At 44.5% G+C, this 20,061-nt stretch overlaps 1 protein-coding gene across 1 annotated transcript in view; it reads left to right on the top strand.

Annotated features, from left to right (window-relative positions):
• The window catches only part of ADAMTS5 (ADAM metallopeptidase with thrombospondin type 1 motif 5), a 180,599-nt gene that overhangs the window by 57,689 nt on the left and 102,849 nt on the right, over positions 1 to 20,061 (top strand). The window contains exon 2 of the mRNA XM_040338840.1: positions 7,806 to 7,938. Coding sequence (XP_040194774.1) covers positions 7,806 to 7,938 — 133 coding nt within the window. The remainder of the gene's footprint in view (positions 1 to 7,805; positions 7,939 to 20,061) is intronic.

Raw genomic sequence — 20,061 nt, 5'->3', positions numbered from 1 at the left:
AAGGACCTTTGAGCCAAGGTCAGTATTCTGTAAATCAGGACAGGGCAGGCTGAATAGGCATACAGGAAAAGAACCTTCAGGCTGGAATAGCACCTTGTATTCTTCCAGCTGTAATCAATTGCAGCCCTACATTCACTAAACAAGCCACCAGCCTTCCTGCAGTATTTAATCATCACCTTGGTCTTTGTAACACTCTCTGGCAGATGAAAGTGCCTCTCTGGTGCGCCATTCCCGACTTCATCTTCATTCCTTATGGGCAAAAACTTCCAGCACGACAATGCATCTTCTGTCCTCGCTACACGTTTCTCTGGGTGTAACTCAACATGCAGCTAAACCCTTATCTTCTGCAATAAGCCAGAAACAGGGTGGGGTGAAGATATTGGGAAAAAAAATTGAAGTATATACAATCAATGTATGACAACTAAGCTGCAGATGGCAATGAGTCCATGCTCAATAGCGATGCTGCCTGTAGATGATGTAGGTTTAGTCCACAAACGTGCTACAGGAGGGATTGGTGGTTACTTCCCCCTCAGTTTCTAATATCGAGTCTGAGCTCCCAAGATGCACACGTTTCCTTTTCTCAGAATGAGGGATAATGGGAGCTCTTATTAAAGCTAAACAGTCTCTAGCTTATTTAAAACATTACATTTATTCCCGGCTCCATCTACTGGCCAAATTTATTATTGCAGGGAGAACAAACATAATGAATTTCTCTGCTGAACGCAGAACAGTGCAAACTTTAGGCGTCAGGTACGGGCCTACCTTTCTCCAGGCACATGTATGCTCCGTAGGCAGCAGTCAAGGGAACAGCTAAACACCTGTCCTGCCCAGTCACAGTCAATAAAACACTTTTCGCAGGCAGAGCCTGGCAAAACTAATTGTAGTGGTTCATTCCTGCTTAGAGCAGGGTGGTTAGACTTAGTAAATTATATAAAATTACAGCACGTCTTCCAGGAGGTTAGTGGAGGGTACTGTGAGCAACACCAAATTTACACCTGGACAAGAAAAATGGACTAATGGGTAGAAACAGGAGAGGAAAAGGTTAAGATGTGAGGTTAAGAATCTGAGGTCCTACCTGACTGAAGGTCAGAAAAGAAGAAGCCCCAAGGGTAGGTCCTGTGAGAATGCAATATAGCTCCGGAACTTTTTCCACAGAAATCCAGTTTATAATTTTTACTTGTCTACTATCAGTAGGTTGTCTTCATCAGGGCCATCTTAACAACATCATGGGCCCCTGGGAAAATGAATACACTGGGGACCCTACCAGCCTGCCCCAATTTGCGCACCTCCACTGAAGAATTATAGTATGAATAGTTGATAAAATTGAAAATATTTTGATTAGTACTTTTAATAAAATTAATTTTAAATAATGAGAACACATGCCATAAATCAAAGACTAAGGTCGCGTACACACGATCGGTTAAACCGATGAGAACGGTCTGATGGACCGCTTTCATCGGCCCAAACCGATCGTGTGTGGGCCCCACCGGTTATTTATCCATAGGTTAAAAAAAAGCAATCTTGTTTTAAATTTAACCGATGGATACCTAACCGATAGAAAAAAAACGATCGTTTGTAGGCACGTCCATCGGTTAAAAATCCACACATGCTCAGAATCAAGTCGACGCATGCTTGGAAACATTGAACTTCATTTTTTTAGCACATCGTTGTGTTTTACGTCACCGTGTTCTGACACTATTGTTTTTTTACCGATGGTGTGTAGGCACGACTGACCATCAGTCAGCTTCATCGGTTAACCAATGAAAACGGTCCATCAGACCGTTTTCATCAGATGGACCGATCGTGTGTACAGGGCTTAATCAACACAAAGGGCACAGTATAGGGGGAGGCAAAAAGGCACAGTACAGGGGTAGGCCAGGAGGGTACAGCACTGGTTCCGGGATGCTGCCCAGAACACGGCCATCCTGGGAAAGCTTAGTAAAAAGTATGACTGTCCCATCAAATCTGGGGCAGTTGGCAAGTATGATGTAATGCAAGATAATCATGGGTCTTTTTTGCTACTCCCTGCTGTGCCACATTGCATTGTGCTGTTTACCTTCAGCTTGACTGCATCTGTAAGTAACTGCAGACAAGGGGGTAGATTCAGATAGAATGGTCTATCTGTCCGCCCGGCATAACGTATCTCAGATACGTTACGCCGCCATGATTTAGGGCGTAAGTTCTGTATTCAGAAAGAACTTGCCCCCTTAGTTACGGCGGCGTAACGTATCTGTGTCGGCGTAAGCCCGCCTAATTCAAATGTGGATGATGTGGGCGTGTTTTATGTATATTAACTGTGACCCCACGTATTTGACGTTTTTTACGAAGTGCGCATGCTCGAAATTCCGCCGCAAATCGTCATTGCTTTCGACTTGAACGTAAATTACGTCCAGCCCTATTCGCGAACGACTTACGCAAACGACGTAAAATTTTCAATACTCAACTCGGGAACGATGGCCATACTTAACATAGGATACGCCTCATATAGCAGGGGTAACTATACGCCGAAAAAAGCCTAACGTAAACGACGTAAAAAAATGCGCCGGACGTACGTTTCTGAATCGACGTATCTAGCTCATCTGCATATTCCTCGCGTAAATCTATGGAAGCACCACCTAGCGGCCAGCGTAAATATGCAGCCTAAGATACGACGGTGTAAAACACTTACGCCGGTCGGATCTTAGGGAAATCTATGCGTAACTGATTCTATGAATCAGGCGCATAGATACGATCGGCCGGACTCAGAGATACGACGGCGTATCTGGAGATACGCCGTCGTATTTTCTATCTGAATCTACCCCAAGGACTAAAAATAAGGAATTCATCTGCTCCACATACATCACTGTTTGACTCAATCTTCAGGTTCACTTGAAGAAAGAATGGAACTGCCACCAAAAATGAAATGAAATGCTGGTATTCTGTTCTCCTATGGCCTCATATCTTTAAATACCTTTCCTTCCGTGATTCATCAGTGATTACTGTCTACGGTGGTTTCCAAAGAAGTTCGTAAACTGAAACTGAGCTGAAAGGAAGCACAAACCACAAACATTACTATGTCTTCCTAAAAAAAAGTCCTTCATTCTGTAAGCAGCTGAGAACATTTGTCTGGTTATAATAATATCCTCACCCAAATTCACCTTTCAGTCTTGCATACTTTTCCTCTTCCCCTATCAGATTATTATTTTTAGGTTTAGCTCAGGTCTCTAGTAAGAAATCAAAGGAAGCGTGGCCTAGATTGATCAAACGGATGGAAGAAGATTCTGTTCAGGAATTCTCATCCGGATTTATACTGAAATGAAAATATCTTCTCAAGTTCCATAGCAAACCGACATCAGCTGCTGATGACCCTGGGAAGATGGTATAGCCACCCTCTACATAATTGCTTTTTAAAAAGAAAATCTGGTTACAAGGAAGGGTCACTCGTGGGAATATTCCTTTAGAATTTACGAGTTTTATCCATACAGACTTTACCTTTGAAAAAACAGAAGTGAGCATTGTAGATGTTGACATTTGTATAACTCGAGGGATCAGTGGCAATGCAACATTTCAGCTGTGGGCTCTAATGAACCAAATGACCTACTGGCTTTTAGTTTATTGGGACTGCAGATGTGAGATTTTCTAACAATGTCCCCTTCTTCAAAACTGTTGACTTTTCTACTGCAGACCCTCCAATCTGACCTGTGGGCAGGTGCAGTCTACTTTCTCCAATGCAGGTGGCACTTTACTGCAGCAGCATTGCAGAGGGAGGGGACGTAGATAGGAATATGGTTTCTCTATGGTTTCCTGGGTCACTAGGGGAGCTAGCCGATTGGATCCTGACGCCGCCATCTGGCGGCTATCTTGGGTCACGCAGAGTCTATTTAAAGCGGGAGTTCACCCATTTATTTAATGTTTGCCCTTTTCCCCTTAGATTCCTGCTCGTTTGGTCTAGGGGAATCGGCTATTTGTTTTAAAATATGAGCTGTACTTACCCGTTTTCGAGATGCATCTTCTTCCGTCGCTTCCGGGTATGGGTCTTCGGGAGCGGGCGTTCCTTCTTGATTGACAGTCTTCCGAGAGGCTTCCGACGGTCGCATCCATCGCGTCACTCGTAGCCGAAAGAAGCCGAACGTCGGTGCGGCTCTATACTGCGCCTGCGCACCGACGTTCGGCTTCTTTCGGAAAATCGTGACGCGATGGATGCGACCGTCGCAAGCCTCTCGGAAGACTGTCAATCAAGAAGGAACGCCCATTCCTCTCCGTCGGAAGCGACGGAGAGGATGCATCTCGTAAACGGTAAGTACGGATCATATTTTAAAACAATTAGCCGATTCCCCTAGACAAAACGAGCATTAATCTAAGGGGAAAATGTGCTCTCTGAGGGTGAACCTCCGCTTTAAAGTGGTAGTAAACTCACTTTTTGACTTGTACATACAGGAAAGCCTATAATAAGGCTTACCTGTAGGTACAGTGAATATCTCCTAAACTTGCACTGTTTAGGAAATATTCACACTGCATGTCGCCAATAACGTCATCGGCGCATGCACTCTGAAGGTCTGGCGTACTGTGCCAGACCTTAAGAGCTTGTTCCATAAACAAGGGCCCCCGCGGGAGTGACATCATCCCAGCCCCGGCTACTCATGAACCTGGGAGGAAGACCCGGTGAAGATGGAAGATCTGTCAGCAGTGAGAGCTTGCCATTTAAAGGGGTTGTAAAGGTTTTTTTTTTTTCACCTTAATGCATAGGATGCATTAAAGGGGTTGTAAAGGTTTTTTTTTTTCACCTTAATGTATCCTATGCATTAAGGTGAAAAAATACCGTCCAATGACAGCCCCCCAGCCCCCCATTTTACTCACCTGAGCCCAAATCTGCTCCGCGCGTCCCCCTTTAAGGTAAAAAAACACCTTGCATTCTCTGCCCCCCCGAGCCCCCGTTTTACTTACCTGAACCCCGAACTTTCGTGGGCGTGATCCCGCGTCACTTTCCAAACGGCCATTGGCTCCCGCTGCTGTCAATCAAATCAATGACGTGGCACACTAGGAGGGGGCGGGGCCGAGTCATACACTTTGGCAGCTATGGCTGCCGAGTGTATCACACGGGAGGGTGCCCGCAAGGTAACCCCCTCGGGAGAGAGCTTCCCAGAGGGTGTTAGCTCTTGCAGGGAGGAGCCACGAGAGCCATCGTGGGACCCCAGAAGATGACGATCAGGGCCACTCTGAGCAAAACAAACTGCACAGTGGAGGTAAGTATAACATGTTTGTTTTAAAAAAAAAACTTTCGTATCCTTTTAAGGGTTTTGTTTTAAGGTAAGTCTTGCATACTGTGCTAGTATGTCATGTATACTAGCACAGTGTGACATTGCCTTGCAGGGAATTTTTTTTCTATCAGCGTCTGCAGTTTACTACCAATTTAAGACCTTTGCTCCCAAGTTTGGCGCACATTTCGTGTATAGGTAGGTCCCGTAATAGTGAGTCACACAAACAAGAGGCAAAGCAGACAGCAGTATTATCAGTCCTTGGGGAGGGGAGTGTTAAATGTAGTATCAGTATCAGTATATTGTAATTGGGTTTATGTATACTTTAAAATGGCAGATGTAACACAAAACATATGTATATAGTTTATTAACAGCTTAACAGATATAACAGAACTTATATCCAGAAAATGCGGTATAATATTGGTTTCAATGTATTTTGATATTGGTCCTCTAGCTCTGACTCAGTGGGGGTGTTCTGGATATTTTATAGATAGGCAACTCCTAGCCTCATATTGATTAGTGGTTCCAAATTAATAATTATTGCAGTAGGGAACAGACACAAGTATACGCTCAGCATCTTTCCAAAATAATTGCTATGTTTTATTTGATGCATTTGAAGGTTTTTATACACATGATTATGTAGGTATCACATTAATATTACAATTGTACTTTTATGGTAACAAAGGGCGTAACATAGGCAGGCTAATTCTAATCAAAGCAAATGTAATTGAAACATTATTAGTGCCACGTGCACAGTGAGTGCTGTGTGCAATACATAGGCAAACATACAAAATAGAATACAATAATATACAGAACTTACAAATTTCCTTTGAAGGGGCTTTGTTGGACCTTTGCTGAGAGACCACTGCTTTCACACCGGGAGCAACGGTTCTCATCTGCACCATCCTGGCAGGGAACAGGCTTTTTTACTCAGGCCACACGACCGTTTTTCGGGTTCTAAAAAATTACATTTTTTTTATAAAATTATAAACGATCGTGTGTGGGCTCCAGAGCATTTTTCACGATGTAAAAAATGGGCATTAAAAATTTCTCACGTCGTTTTTAACGTTGTCGTTTTTTACGTCGTAATAAATGGTCGTGTGTGGGCTTTAATGACGTGAAAAAAATGTGCATGCTCAGAAGCGGGAGCGCTCGTTCTGGTAAAACTAGCGTTCGTAATAGAGTAAGCACATTCATCACGCTGTAACAGACAGAAAAGCGCGAATCGTCTTTTACTAACACAAAATCAGCTAAAGCAGCCCAAAGGGTGGCGCAATCCGCATTGAACTTCACCTTTATAGTGATATCGTACGTGTCGTACGTCACGGCGCTTTGCTAGAGCATTGTTTTTTCACGATCATGTGTAGGCAAGGCCGTTTTAATGATCGGGTTGAAAAAAACGTTGTTTTTTCTAGACCCTTAAAAACATAGGGCCAGATTCTCATACATTAACGTTGCTCCTGGGCAGCGTAATGTATGTGCTGTACGCTACACCGCCGCAGGTTTACAGGTTTACATCTTGATTCTCAGAACACTTACCTGTAAACTTGCGGCGGTGTATCGTTAATTCGCTCGGCGCAAGCCCGCCCAATTCAAATGGGGCGGGCACCATTTAATTTAGGCGCGCTCCCGCGCCGAGCGTACTGCGCATGCTCCGTCGGGTAAATTACCCGACGTGCATTGCGCTAAATGACGTCGCCCCGACGTCATTTGCTTAGACGTTTACGTAAATGGCGTCCAGCGCCATTCACGGACGTCTTACGCAAACGACGTATTTTTTTTAAACTTCGACGCAGGAACGATGGCCATAGTTAACATTGGTTGCCCCTGCTAATAGCAGGGGCAACCTTACGCGTCGCGTACGCTACGGAAACTACGTAAATTCTCAGCGTCGGACGCGCGTAGGTTCGGGAATCTCGCGTACTTACCTCATTTGCATAGACGACGGGGAAAACGACGATGCGACACCTAGCGGCGGGAAAAAAATTACTTTTAAGATCTGACAGCGTAACAGCCTTACGCATGTCAGATCTAATGGGTATCTATGCGCAACTGATTCTAAGAATGGTGTTGCGCCGTCGTAACGCCTTTGAGAATCTGGCCCATAATTTTTAGAACCCCGAAATACGGTCGTGTGTACGCGGCATTAGACTTCACACTTGGAATGTATTTAACTTATTTAGACTGCAAATACTGTATAAAGTTAGAAAGAAACGCTACACACAAAAGCGCAAAAAGGCAGAACAAAAATATCCAGACTCTTCATTTCCTAAATATCACAGACATCCAAGTTGTGTCTAACAAAACAATCAGCAAAGTTCACTGGCAGTTATTATTTCCTTGAGCTCCATTCATAATAACAAGGAAATCTGAACTGTAGTTGGCAAGGAAGTGTTTGCACATAGACAGGTGATGTGTGTAATCCCTGGCTCTCTTGCCAGCCTGGCATCCAACAGCCAGCAGATTCCTCCGCGCAAGTGGCTGACAACATGTTGCTCCCCCTCGTTCAGTGTACAAACACAACATCTGCCTGACTTTGTTTTTCCCCCTTTTATTTTCTCTCCCGGCCAGGATTTATGTGGGCACCATTCATGTGATACCCTGGGAATGGCAGACGTGGGGACCGTATGCTCGCCGGAGCGCAGCTGTGCGGTAATTGAAGATGACGGCCTCCATGCAGCTTTCACCGTCGCTCATGAAATTGGTATGTAGTGCTGTTTCTGTTCTCCGGCCAAATCAAACACTTTAAACAGCTGCATTAGTAACCCAAATACCCGTCAATGAAATCCAGGCCTCCATGTTACTGCAGTTAAAGGGAGGATTAACCTATACACCTGGGGTTATTTAGAACACAATTTCATGTCAGCGGCTGGATGCGCACAAAGGCTTTTATGACATGCAGAGAAAAAAGAAGATAGGCTGTTATATTTGAATATGCTTTATAGTCAAATGGATGCTAAATGTGCTACATCATTTAATAAATGAGTTTATGTGAAAAAGATTTAATAACATTTGTGCATAAATGCACAATCATTGTATTAGGCCTCATGCACACGATCAGAAAAAATGCTGCTGTTAGAGGCATGTGACTTTTTTTATTTTTTTGGGGGAAGTTTGCCAAGTTCTGGCAGAAAAATAAAAGCATATTTTCATAAGTCCATGTACATGAGGCCTTATGAGAACAAAATACATTTAAAGAGAACCAGTCTCCAACTGGGCCTGTTTAAAGAGTATTTATACCCCAAAAATACACATATATTATATAGCAGATTGCATTTGTTTTATTTTTTCAAGTGTTTTACCTTTATTTTACCAGTAACACTTCCTGTAATAGGGTGACAACAGCCAGTAACGCTTCTTGTCCTAGGGCAACAACAGCCAGTAATGTTTCTTGTCCTAGGGCGACAACAGCCAGTAACACTTCCTGTCCTAGGGTGACAACAGCCAGTAACGCTTCCTGTCCTAGGGTGATAACAGCCAGTAACACTTCCTGTCCTAGGGTGATAACAGCCAGTAACGCTTCCTGTCCTAGGGTGATAACAGCCAGTAACGCTTCCTGTCTTAGGGCGACAACAGCCAGTAACGCTTTCTCTCCTAGGGCGACAACAGCCAGTAACGCTTTCTCTCCTAGGGTGACAACAGCCTGTAACATTTCCTGTCCTAGGGCGACAACAGCCAGTAATGCTTCCTGTCCTAGGGTGACAACAGCCAGTAACGCTTCCTGTCCTAGGGTGACAACAGCCAGTAACACTTCCTGTCCTAGGGTGACAACAGCCAGTAACGCTTCCTGTCCTAGGGCGACAACAGCCAGTAACACTTCCTGTCCTAGGGCAAGAACCGCCAGTAACGCTTCCTGTCCTGGGTTGAAAACAGCCAGTAACACTTCCTGTCCTAGGGTGTCAACACTCACAGAATTGTGTCTATAGAGGAGTAGCATTGTCACCCTAGGAAACGATGTGTGTTAGAACAACCTCCTCTGTCCTTATCGTCATAATATAAGTTTATGCTTGTGACATCATTTGTGTATACAGAAAAAAAGGACATATATTTTATTTGGGTACAGCATTGCATGACTGCACAATTGTCAGTTAAAGTAACGCAGTGCTGTATCACAAAAAATGGCCTGGTCATGAAGCGGGGGTAAATATTCCAGGGCAAGTGGTTAAATAATGTACTGTTGACTGCAGAGCTGCTTTTTATGTCTGCCTGGAGTTCAGCCATTTCACACTGAGGCAGTTTTCAGGCGTTTTAGCGCTAGAAATAGTGCCTGTAAAGCTCCTAAAAACTGCCTCCCATGCCGCTCGAGGGCTTTCACACTGGGGTGATGCACTTATGGGACGTTAGAAAAAGTCCTGCAAGCAGCATCTTCGAAGGTGGTTTGGAAGCGCTGTATAGAGGGCTCCCAAAACGCCCTGTCCATTGAAATGAATGGGCACCGCCTGGAAAAGCACTTCGGGAAGCGCCGCAACACGGGTTATTTTTTAACCCTTTCTTCGGGGTTAAAAGTTCCCCGCTAACAGAAGTAAAGCGCTGCTAAAACGAGCAGCACTTTACCAATAACGCACACCCGTGTGAAAAGGGTCTAAAAGGGTTAGTTCACCTTTTCAGGAAAATATGAAACACCCTACAGCCTCCCCACCTCCCCAGTCGATGCCGTACTTACCTCCATGTGTGATGAGCTCTCAGTGCCCATGCAGCTGGTATAGCTCTTCTCCCTCTTCATTTCTGCAGTTCTTCCAGGATGGACCAGAGTGATTCTCTGTTCTACTGCTGACCAATCAGAATCACTCTGATCAATCCAGGAAGCCCTGCAGATTGAACAGGGAGAAGAGCTGGGATTTCAAATTCTTGGACCGCTATACCAGCTGTGTGGGCACTAACAGCTCATGGAGGTAGGTACAGCGGGATCGGGAAAGAGGGCAGGGTGTGGCATGTTAGCTCACTTTTTCCTTTTTTCTGAAAACGTGAACATACACTTTAACTTAATGGAGAAACGTCATCAATAGAACCTCAACAAACTGCCTTTGACTTTGCTGATCCTTATCATCTTCCAGATTTCTGCTTTGGCCATGTCTCTGCTTTATGTGTGTCTGCTCAGAAAACAATACAAGGTCTACGCCAGTGATGGTGAACCTTGGCACCCCAGATGTTTTGGAACTACATTTCCCATGATGCTCAGCTACTCTGAAGAGTGCATGAGCATCATGGGAAATGTAGTCCCAAAACATCTGGGGTGCCAAGGTTCGCCATCACTGGTCTAGGCGATCCTGTGATCCCAGCAGTCAAGATGCAAAACTCAGCCTAATGTATCCAATTATGGGACATGTTTATGAGATAAAGTCATTAAAATCTGCTACAGCAAGCATGTAAAAACGTGAAAAACATGGAGCATTACTTTCAGGTAGAGGTTATGACAATAATTCACTGCGTACTCTATGAAAATATACACTATAGATGAAAGAGTACAATTTTCTATGTAAGAGGAAAATCCTTTTAAAGGGCAGCAAGTGCCACATAAACACATCAGGCTGCCCCGGGAGGACAACGCATGCATGGGCCGTTGCAAATGAACTATTTGTTTTACTGAACTTTGATCGTCCTTTAAAACTTTATTTTTCAAAGTGCTTATCATCCAACCGAGAGCAAAAAATAAATAAAAAAATTGCAAAAAAAAGAAAATATTATTCTGTGTTCTTGGCAGGAAAAAAACAACACAAAGGGAAACTGATTTGAAAACTGCCAACTTGAAAACGACTTACAAGTATTTGCCAAATCAAAATAAAGTCTGTTTTGGAGTCTCGGTTTAGTAGTTCAAACAGCAGCAGAAGAGAATAATGTCTTGTGAAATTCTTTATTTAGAACAGAATAATAGTTTGGCTTCCCAAGTCATTTGCAACGGTTTATATGAATTTTCTGGGTTGATTTACAAAAGGCAAATAGACTTTGTACTTTGCAAAGTGCAATTGCACACTGCAAGAGCAGTTGCTCCAGAGTTTAGTAAATGAGCAGAAGCTCTGCTTACCTCCATCATCCAAGCACAAGCAAGCAAAAATGCTGTTCTTTTCCCCCTTGCACCTGATTAGGTATAATTTGCCAAATGAAGCTTTACCTTATCTACTAAGCTCTGGAGAAACTGCACTTGCAGAGTGCACAGTCTATTTGCCTTTAATAATTCAACCCAGTGGCGGTTGCTCCATATGGGGCGCAGGGGCGCCGGCCCCCTAATCCATGCGCCCGGCCTCTAATCTACATGCAGGGTGCTGGACGCATGTATTTCAATGTTTTTTTTTTTTTTAAGCACATGATTATAGCTTGAAGCTCTTATTGGCCTCAAAAAAGGGTGGGCTCGGGGCGCAGAGCACTGCGCCCTGAGCCTACCCAGTTGTGTGACAATAGCAAATTAATATTCGCAGTTGTCTTCCTGATTCTCCTGAAACAGTATGCGGGTCCTGAGACCCAATTGGCCAGGGAGTCTTAGGACTCACTTCCTATACGGGTCGGGTCTCAGGACCCACTTCCTAATCAGCCAGGAGGAGAAGCAATGGCTCAGTGTCAGGGCAAGCTGCAGCAGGTGGAAGGGTAGCGTCCAGGAGCCCTACCCTGGATCACCAGCACCACCTCCTAAGTAAAGACATGGATGGTGTCCGACCTATCTGCGTGCAAGGGTAGAGTGGGGGGCTAGTGTGAGCGAGGGGGCCAGGGGCAGCTTCCAGGAACCTGCGCGACCTCCGATTCCCTCCATCTCCAGCCGCCACTAAATCAACCCCAGTTGCTTTAAAGCTTAGTAAGATTTCAAAGTGAAGCTTTACTTCATTTACTAACCTCTGGAGCAACTGCCATTGTGGAGTGCAACTGCACAGTCTATTTTCCTTTAGTAAATCAACCCCTATGTCTCTGCAATAGTAACAGTGGTAATCAGTGGGCTTGATAAGAGTGGTACAAAGAACAGAGTGACCATAGGGGCTCAGCCTGGGAAGGTGGTATGGTAGTTCTCTCCACTTGAGAACAAGTGAAAAATACTAAATCTGGCCAATCACAGTTAGATTTTCATTCATCATTGAGTCAACTAATTTTGAACGAAAGCCCTTAAAATGTCACCCTGACCAGCTCTCTGGATCACAGACATATTCAACAGGTTTCATTACAATGTGTATGATTCTTCCCGAACGAAAAATTAAATTTTGAATGAAATTCTCTTGGTATATGGCCAGCCTAAAGCCCAACTCCAGGAACATTAAAAAATTCACCCCTGCAGTGGGGCTCTCTAGTCTAGGGGCAGGAAACAAAGCAGAAAATACATACCCTGTACTGCTCACTCTAGTAGACTCCTTCCAGCATTGCTACCGGTCCCCTGGAGATGTTCTGTAAGCTGTGACTGGCTCCAGCCAAACTCAACCTCCTAAATGTACAATATAAAGTAATATCCCTGTATTGTACATTATGACACTGTGGCTCTGCCCATAGACCAGAGCTTCGGGCAAAGGAGGAGAGCACTGGTGCCGGCTGGAGCGAGCAATCAGTTAAGCAATACAACCTCTTCTGCAATCCCCTAGATATACCATGCAAATAACACTTGCAATACGGGGGGGGGGGGGCACTGCAAGTGTGGATCTCTTAAATTTTGTGGAGTTGAGCTTTTAGACACGTCCATGGCCCCTTTTACACAGGCAGTGTCTGTTTAGTCCAAGGCCGGCTTTACACGGTTCGAATCTCAGTTGGTTCAGCAAGAACTGGCTGAGATTCTACCCATTAATTGGCAGGCAGAATGTACCAAATTGATCGATAAACTTGGGTACAACCAGCCTGCCAGATTCTCTTGTGATTATCGCCTTTTCCTGGCAGGTACAGATTCCCCTGCCCCCGTGGCGGAAGCAGAAAATTGCTTGGCAGGAGGGATTCCCCTGTCAGCACTGTCTGTGTTGATGGGGGAATAATGCAAAAAAAAAAATCCTGCAGCCCGTGGTTGCAGGACAGAAATTCACATTGTTTATGGCCTGCCTAAGCAGAGGATCCTAGAGTGATCTCCTGCTAAGTTGTATCATAACGGCACAAATGTCATACTTGTGACATCCATGGCTGCTCTGAATGTAAGTAACCATAAGGATGTATTGCTTTCCATTTTAATCCACATAATCATAGGACAAAAAAATGGACAGAATGCCTGTGACATGTAAAATTCCCCCTAAATCTAAATCTCTAAAGTACATGCAACATATACTTTGACAAACACATAGGACTGTGTTTGATATTTGTATGCTCTCTATTTGTCAAGCAATCAGCATTGGAAACTGCTGCCATTTGCGACTGACACTATGCAACTTATGGTGTCGCTCAGCTCTCCCAAGCTATCTACACCTTTTAACTGCAAATCTTGACTGGTAAACATTTCTTCTATGCCATGATATTGTCAAAGACATAAATAGCATTAGAGGGGCTGAGCAGTACCATGCGTTACATGGTATTGCTTGCTTGTAAATGGCTGGCAGTTTCAAGTGGTGGTTGCTGGTCAACTGGAGCGTGGCCAGATAATAATCATGGTGCTATGCATTTATGAAGGTATGCATACCTCCCAACTTTTTGTGATGGTAATGAGGGACACCTATCAGCAAAAGTATGCAGGCATAGGACACACCCCCTTGACTCACCCCCTTAAAGGACAATTGTACAAAAAAACAAGATTGGTTAAACCCACGAGTGCTTTTTTTACCACTACTATTCCTTTATATTGGCTTTTGGAATTTACAAATGCAGCAATTTATAAATCAGATGAAAGGTTTAGCACTTGGAAACACTTTTTGATAGCTAAAAAGTGCATTTTATATACAACTATATCGATCAGACCAAAATGAGGGGCAAATGAGGAGGAATGAGGGACAGAGGGACATTGTTCCAAATCAGGGACAGTCCCTCGAAATCAGGGACAGTTGGGAGCTATGGGTATGTGTATTATATGGCTGTTTAATGTAAATCTAGGGTGAACTTCCACTTTAGACTTTCTCAACCTTCACCCTAATGCCGCGTACACACGATCGGTTCGTCTGATGTAAACGGTCTGATGGACCCCATAGTTTTTTTTTTCCATCAGTGAAAAAACTTAGATTAAACCGATAGAAAAAAATGATCGTCTGTGGGGAAATCCATCGGTTAAAAATCAACGCATGCTCAGAATCAAGTCGACGCATGATTGGAAGCATTAAACTTCATTTTTCTCAGCACGTCGTTGTGTTTTATGTCACCGCGTTGGACACGATCGTTTTTTTAACTGATGGTGTGTAGGCAAGACTGATGAAAGTCAGCTTCATCAGATATCTGATGAAAAAATCCATCAGACCGTTTTCATTGGATGAACCAATCGTATGTACAGGGCATAACACTTCACATATCTAACCTAATCCCTAACATAACCCCTTGTATGGTGGATATCAAGCAAACAGCTAAATACACAACTGAAATACGTAGACAATAGATGTTTTGACTTCCAAAGCATTTGTAATGGTGTCCATCCAGCCCTGAATTTTTCACAAGCGTGCCAGAAATTGCAGCCAGGCTGGTGACCTCATTTTATTGCAGTTAAGTAATACAAACCAGTCACCTCCTTGCTCCTAGCCCATGACTGGACAGTTAAGGAGCAGCTGCTTCATATATATTTGCAAATGTAGGCAACAGAAACTTTAATTTACATTTTAATTAAACAGTTTTAAAACAGCTTTTTAGCGCTTGAGCTCTGTTTAGTGAGTTTCTTCTTCTACTGGTATCTTCACCTCCTAGTTATAATTTGTTTGAATAGCTACCTAAGAATCAGCCTTAGGCTGGGTTCACACTTGTCCTACAAACGGTCCTACATTGGGAGCCTCATGTAGCATGACGTGTGAAAATCAATGTTTCCCTATGAGAGCTGTCTTAACTGGTCCTACACAAGTCGGTCCGACTTTGAAAATGCTCCCTGTACTACTTTTGGTCCTTCATTGATCCTACTTCAACCCATTGAGTATCATTGAAGTCCCAAAGTAGTATCCTGTTCATGAAAGTAGGGTAGATGTAGGACCAATGTAGGATAAATGTAGGACCAATGTAGCAGAGCAAAGTAGGATGAAAGTAGTGTAGTTGTGTGAACCCAGCCTCAGGCTGGGTTCACACTACTACACTACTTTCAACCTACTTTGCTCTGTGTTCAATGTTTCCCTATGAGAGCGTCTTGTAGCGTCCTACTTTGAAAATGCTCCCTGTACTACTTTTGGTCCTACATTGATCCTACTTCAGGCCCATTGAATATCATTGAAGTCGGACCAAAGTAGTATCCTGTTCATGAAAGTAGGATGGATGTAGGACCAATGTAGGATAAATGTAGGACCAATGTAGCAGAGCAAAGTAGGATGAAAGTAGTGTAGTAGTGTGAACCCAGCCTCAAACCTACATTTGCTAGTTGCTACCTAGCACCATAGTTCAGGACTCTGCAGTACACACCTGCCCTGACCAGGAAAGCTTAAGTAGACTGCAGGACATGCAGCCTGTGCCTTATTAGTGGGTTAGTCTGTTCATGCAAGGGATTCAGGCATATCTAGCTTTTGTCTGATTATTCCTTGAATTACTTCTGAAAATGGAATGGACTGTGTTTGTTCTCAGTTTATCTGTGCTTAGTCTGATCCTGTTATATTTGCTGTTATCAGACATAGCTCTGTCTACCTTTCAAGAACCAAGGTCAGTTTGTCTTCTCCTTTTATGACCATCAGTCTGTTCATCTTTCCAGTTTCTGCTCTTTGTTCTGATCATCTAAAGAATGCTCTAGCTTTCATCCTACCTTTTAGTTCTCTGTTGCTGCTAGCTATACAGTAGGTCCAAAGCCATTTTTTAGTTTATCCTTGTCTGCGATTTCCAAGGTACCTATTACCTTATGCCTACGAGCATGGCTGCCAAATTGTTTCTGCTTTTTGTCAGGTTCATTACCAGGGCTCAAGTCCTGCGGGAACGCGTGGAAACGGAGTTCCTGCACTTTTTTCTCAGCAGGAACGCAGTTCCCTTTGCAGGACTAGAGCAGCCAAGCCACCCGAGCCAATCCTTCACTAAGCGGCGATGCCCAGCTCAAGTCACTGCCAGGGGCAGGCGAACCTTAGTAATCCTTTGTTACCGGCCGCTTCCTGTATATGGATTCATAGGGTAGTGTGCGGGTATTCCGTCACTTCCTCGATGCCGCAATGTCTCCTGGGAGCTTTTGTCATTGTTCCCAGGAGACATTGCAGAGGTCTGCCGCGAGTTATTACGGAATTTAGAAAGAATTTGCTTAAAGAAAAACATGCGGTTTAGTAATTATGCATATGAGCGTATAATTTTTTTTTTTTTGGTGGGGGAGTGGATCTTGGGTGGGAGTTCCCACACTTTTTTCCCCAGGACTTGACCCCTGTTCATTACCACGTTCGCAACAACTCTTCCACCATTGCCATCGCAAGTGCACCCAGTCCAATTCCATCGCCTTTGCATGGTCAGCAAACACTATTGGCCACTGGACCCTTAACAAAGATGGAGAAGGAGGTCTTGACAGTGAAAGTGAGATTTTTTTGCTGTCAAGACCCCCTGGTCCAACATTGCCTTCTCTTTTCCTCTGTCTATTCTTGCATACTGTAATGCTAACAACCGTGTCCCCGTAGCACCTTGTTAGCATTTTTCATACCCTTGCATGCCCTTTCAGCAGGTTAATGAGGATAGACTGGGACAGTAAGTGATGAACAGAATATGCATTAAGTTGTGTGGGGAGGTTGATCTTGGCAGCGTTCCATTGTTACACATGTAAGGGAATAACGTATTGACCACACATATTATATTTTTAGCTCTTTTTTACAATGAAATGTGCGTAGAACGAGGCATTAACCTGTCACACACACGCCCATAACAGTGTCAATCCGGAGACAAAGAAAGCACAGAGGAATCTCCACTCTCAGCATAAAATGACATACAGTCTGACTTTTCCTGAACTTCCCCCATCCATTCCTTCCCCATCCTTCCTGCTGGGCTGCTGGCCTCTGATACGCACTGACTGACATAACCTGAGTCAGTGAGAGCCTGGCAGCCATCCAGCGGGCCAGCTCCTGAATAGCAAGGGATAATCTGCTACAACTGGGAAGTCCATGAACAGCCCTGGCCAGAGATAACAGGAGAAATGACTGAATTCAGCAGCGGGAAAGCGCAGAGCGTTGTTTTCTTTCTATTGTAGAGTGTGGGGTCCGGAGGATTGGCACTTGAAGCATGTTCCTCAGCCTGTCCTGCCAAAGGCCAAATATATAACACAACATGGCTCTTACAACTTGCAGCCTATCGGCCAATATTTTAGTGCTTGGCACTGTAGCTTTGTGTCTGTGAGTTTACAAAGGGTGAGCTAAGCTGGAAATATATTACAGGAAGCTTGAAACTTCTGTTCTCATACATTTGTCCTAATCGAAAGGTGGCCAAACAAAACAAAAATATAATAAAAAAAAGCAATCCTCACCCACCATAACTCATCTTCGTAGTTCCCATATTTCCCTTATTTGGAAGGACTATCTCTCCTTTGGAACAATGGGCCAGATCCTCAAAAGGAATACGCCGGCGTAACTGCTGTTACGCCGTCGTATCCCTGTTTCTAACTATGGAACTGATCCACATAATCAGTTTCCCATAGTTAGGCAGAAGATCCGACACGTGTAAGGGACTTACACTGCCGGATCTTAGGATGCAGTACCGCATCCGCCGCTGGGGGCATTTCGTGTCGAAATGCCGCCTCGGGTATGCAAATTAGCACTTACGGAGATCCACAAAGCTTTTACGCTTCGTTTTTTCTCCGTAAGTTTTAGTTTGCAAACGCAAAATTAGGGCTGCTTTTACAAAGTGTAAACTGTTTACACCATGTAAAAGCAGACCCCTCTGTCCAGCGCCGCGTTTTTTTTTTGGTTGTTTTTTTGCCGTATCTTTTTTTTTCCCCGACGCAACTTTATTGACCCGTCGCGATCCACAAAGCTCGGCGTAACGTAATTTCGCGCTATGCACGTCAGGAAAATGACGTCACGAGCATGCGCAGTACAGCCGGCCCGGGAGCGCGCCTAATTTAAATGGGAATCGCCCCCAGTTGAAGAGGAACGCCTTGCGCCGGACAGATTTAAGTTACACCGCTCAAAATTTCTAGGTAAGTGCTTTGTGGATCGGGCACTTAGGTAGAGATTTTGCGGCGGTGTAACTTAAATGCCAAAAATTACGTTGCGCCGGGTTTTTGAGGATCTGGCCCAAAGTCCTTCTGCAGACCTTCTCTTGTAATGCCGTGTACACATGATTGTTTTTTCCGATGAAAACAGAACAGATGGACATTTTTCATTGGAGAAACCGATCGTGTGTGGGCCCCATCAGTCTTTTTTCCATCGGTGTAAAAAAAATAGAACATGTTTTAAAAACCCACGCATGCTCAGAATCAAGTCGATGCATGCTGGGAAGCATTGAACTTCATTTTTCTCTGCTCGTCGTAGTGTTTTACGTCACCACGTTTTGGACGGTCGGAATTTAGTCTGATAGGGCCAGATTCACAAAAGAGATACGACGGCGTATCTCCTGATACGCCGTCGTATCTCTGTGATCCACCCGTCCTAACTATGCGGCTGATTCATAGAATCAGTTACGCATAGATAGCTCTAAGATCCGACAGGTGTAATTGACTTACACTGTCGGATCTTAGGATGCAATTCTATGCCGGCCGCTAGGTGGCGAGACCATTGCGGTCGGCGTAGAATATGCAAATGACTAGTTACGGCGATCCACGAACGTCCGCGTTACCCGTCGCTCTAACTTTACGTTGTTTCCGTCGAGATACGCGTCGTAAAAAAAGTCCAGCAGATAGATCCGGTCGTGTGTATGGCCTAGCGGACATTTCCCCGCGGATTAAAATCCAGCCGATCGATTTCAATCGGATTTGACGCATGCGTGGAAGTAGTTGCCTTCCAGCGTCGCGCACGTTGCCGCGTCATCGTTGCGGCGACGGCTCGAGACGTTACCCGCGGATGTATTCCGCGCAGGTTTCGATCTGATGGTGTGTACAGCCATCAGATCCAAATCCGCCAGAGGATTTATCCGCTGGAAACGGTCCGGCGGACCGTTTCCAGCGGATATCCTCTGGTGTGTACGAGGCCTTAGGGCTCTCGAAGGTTCTCCTTGGCTCCTTTCACATCGGTCATCCGATTGGGTCCGCCTATCCGTTTTTCAGTCAGACACATTTGGACCCTCCATTCTCCTCTATAGGCAGATGGACATAAATGGACTTGTGTCCATTTAACCTCCGATCCAATCCGGCAAAAACAAATGGAAGGGGATCAGTTTCCCGCCGTCTGGCTGGATCAGATCGGAGGACAGGTTGGTGTAAATGGACAGCTGTTCCGTTTACATCCGACGGCCCATAGAGCAGAGCGACATGTGTCCATGTCTGCTCTGCATCGAGCAGCTCTGCTCAGCTCAGCAGGGGATCAGCGGACGCAACCCCCATACCCCCCAACTTTTTGAGATGAGAATGAGGGACACCTATCAGCAAAAGTATGCAGGCATAGGACACACCCATTGCCACGTTCCCCTCAAAGGAAAATTGTACAAAAAAACACGATTGGTTAAACTCACAAGTGCTTTCTTACCACTACTATTCCTTTATATTGGCTTTTGAAATTTACAAATGCAGCAATTTAGAAATCAGATGAAAGGTTTAGCACTGGGAAACACTTTGTAATTGATAAAAAGTGTATTTTATATACAACTATATAGATCAGACCAAAACAAGGGACAAATGAGGAGGAAAGAGGGACAGAGGGACATTGCTCCAAATCAGGGA

This window comes from Rana temporaria, chromosome 2, assembly GCF_905171775.1.
Source record: "Rana temporaria chromosome 2, aRanTem1.1, whole genome shotgun sequence".
NCBI classification, from domain to species: domain Eukaryota; kingdom Metazoa; phylum Chordata; class Amphibia; order Anura; family Ranidae; genus Rana; species Rana temporaria.
This window is presented reverse-complemented; position numbering and strand designations above follow the sequence as displayed.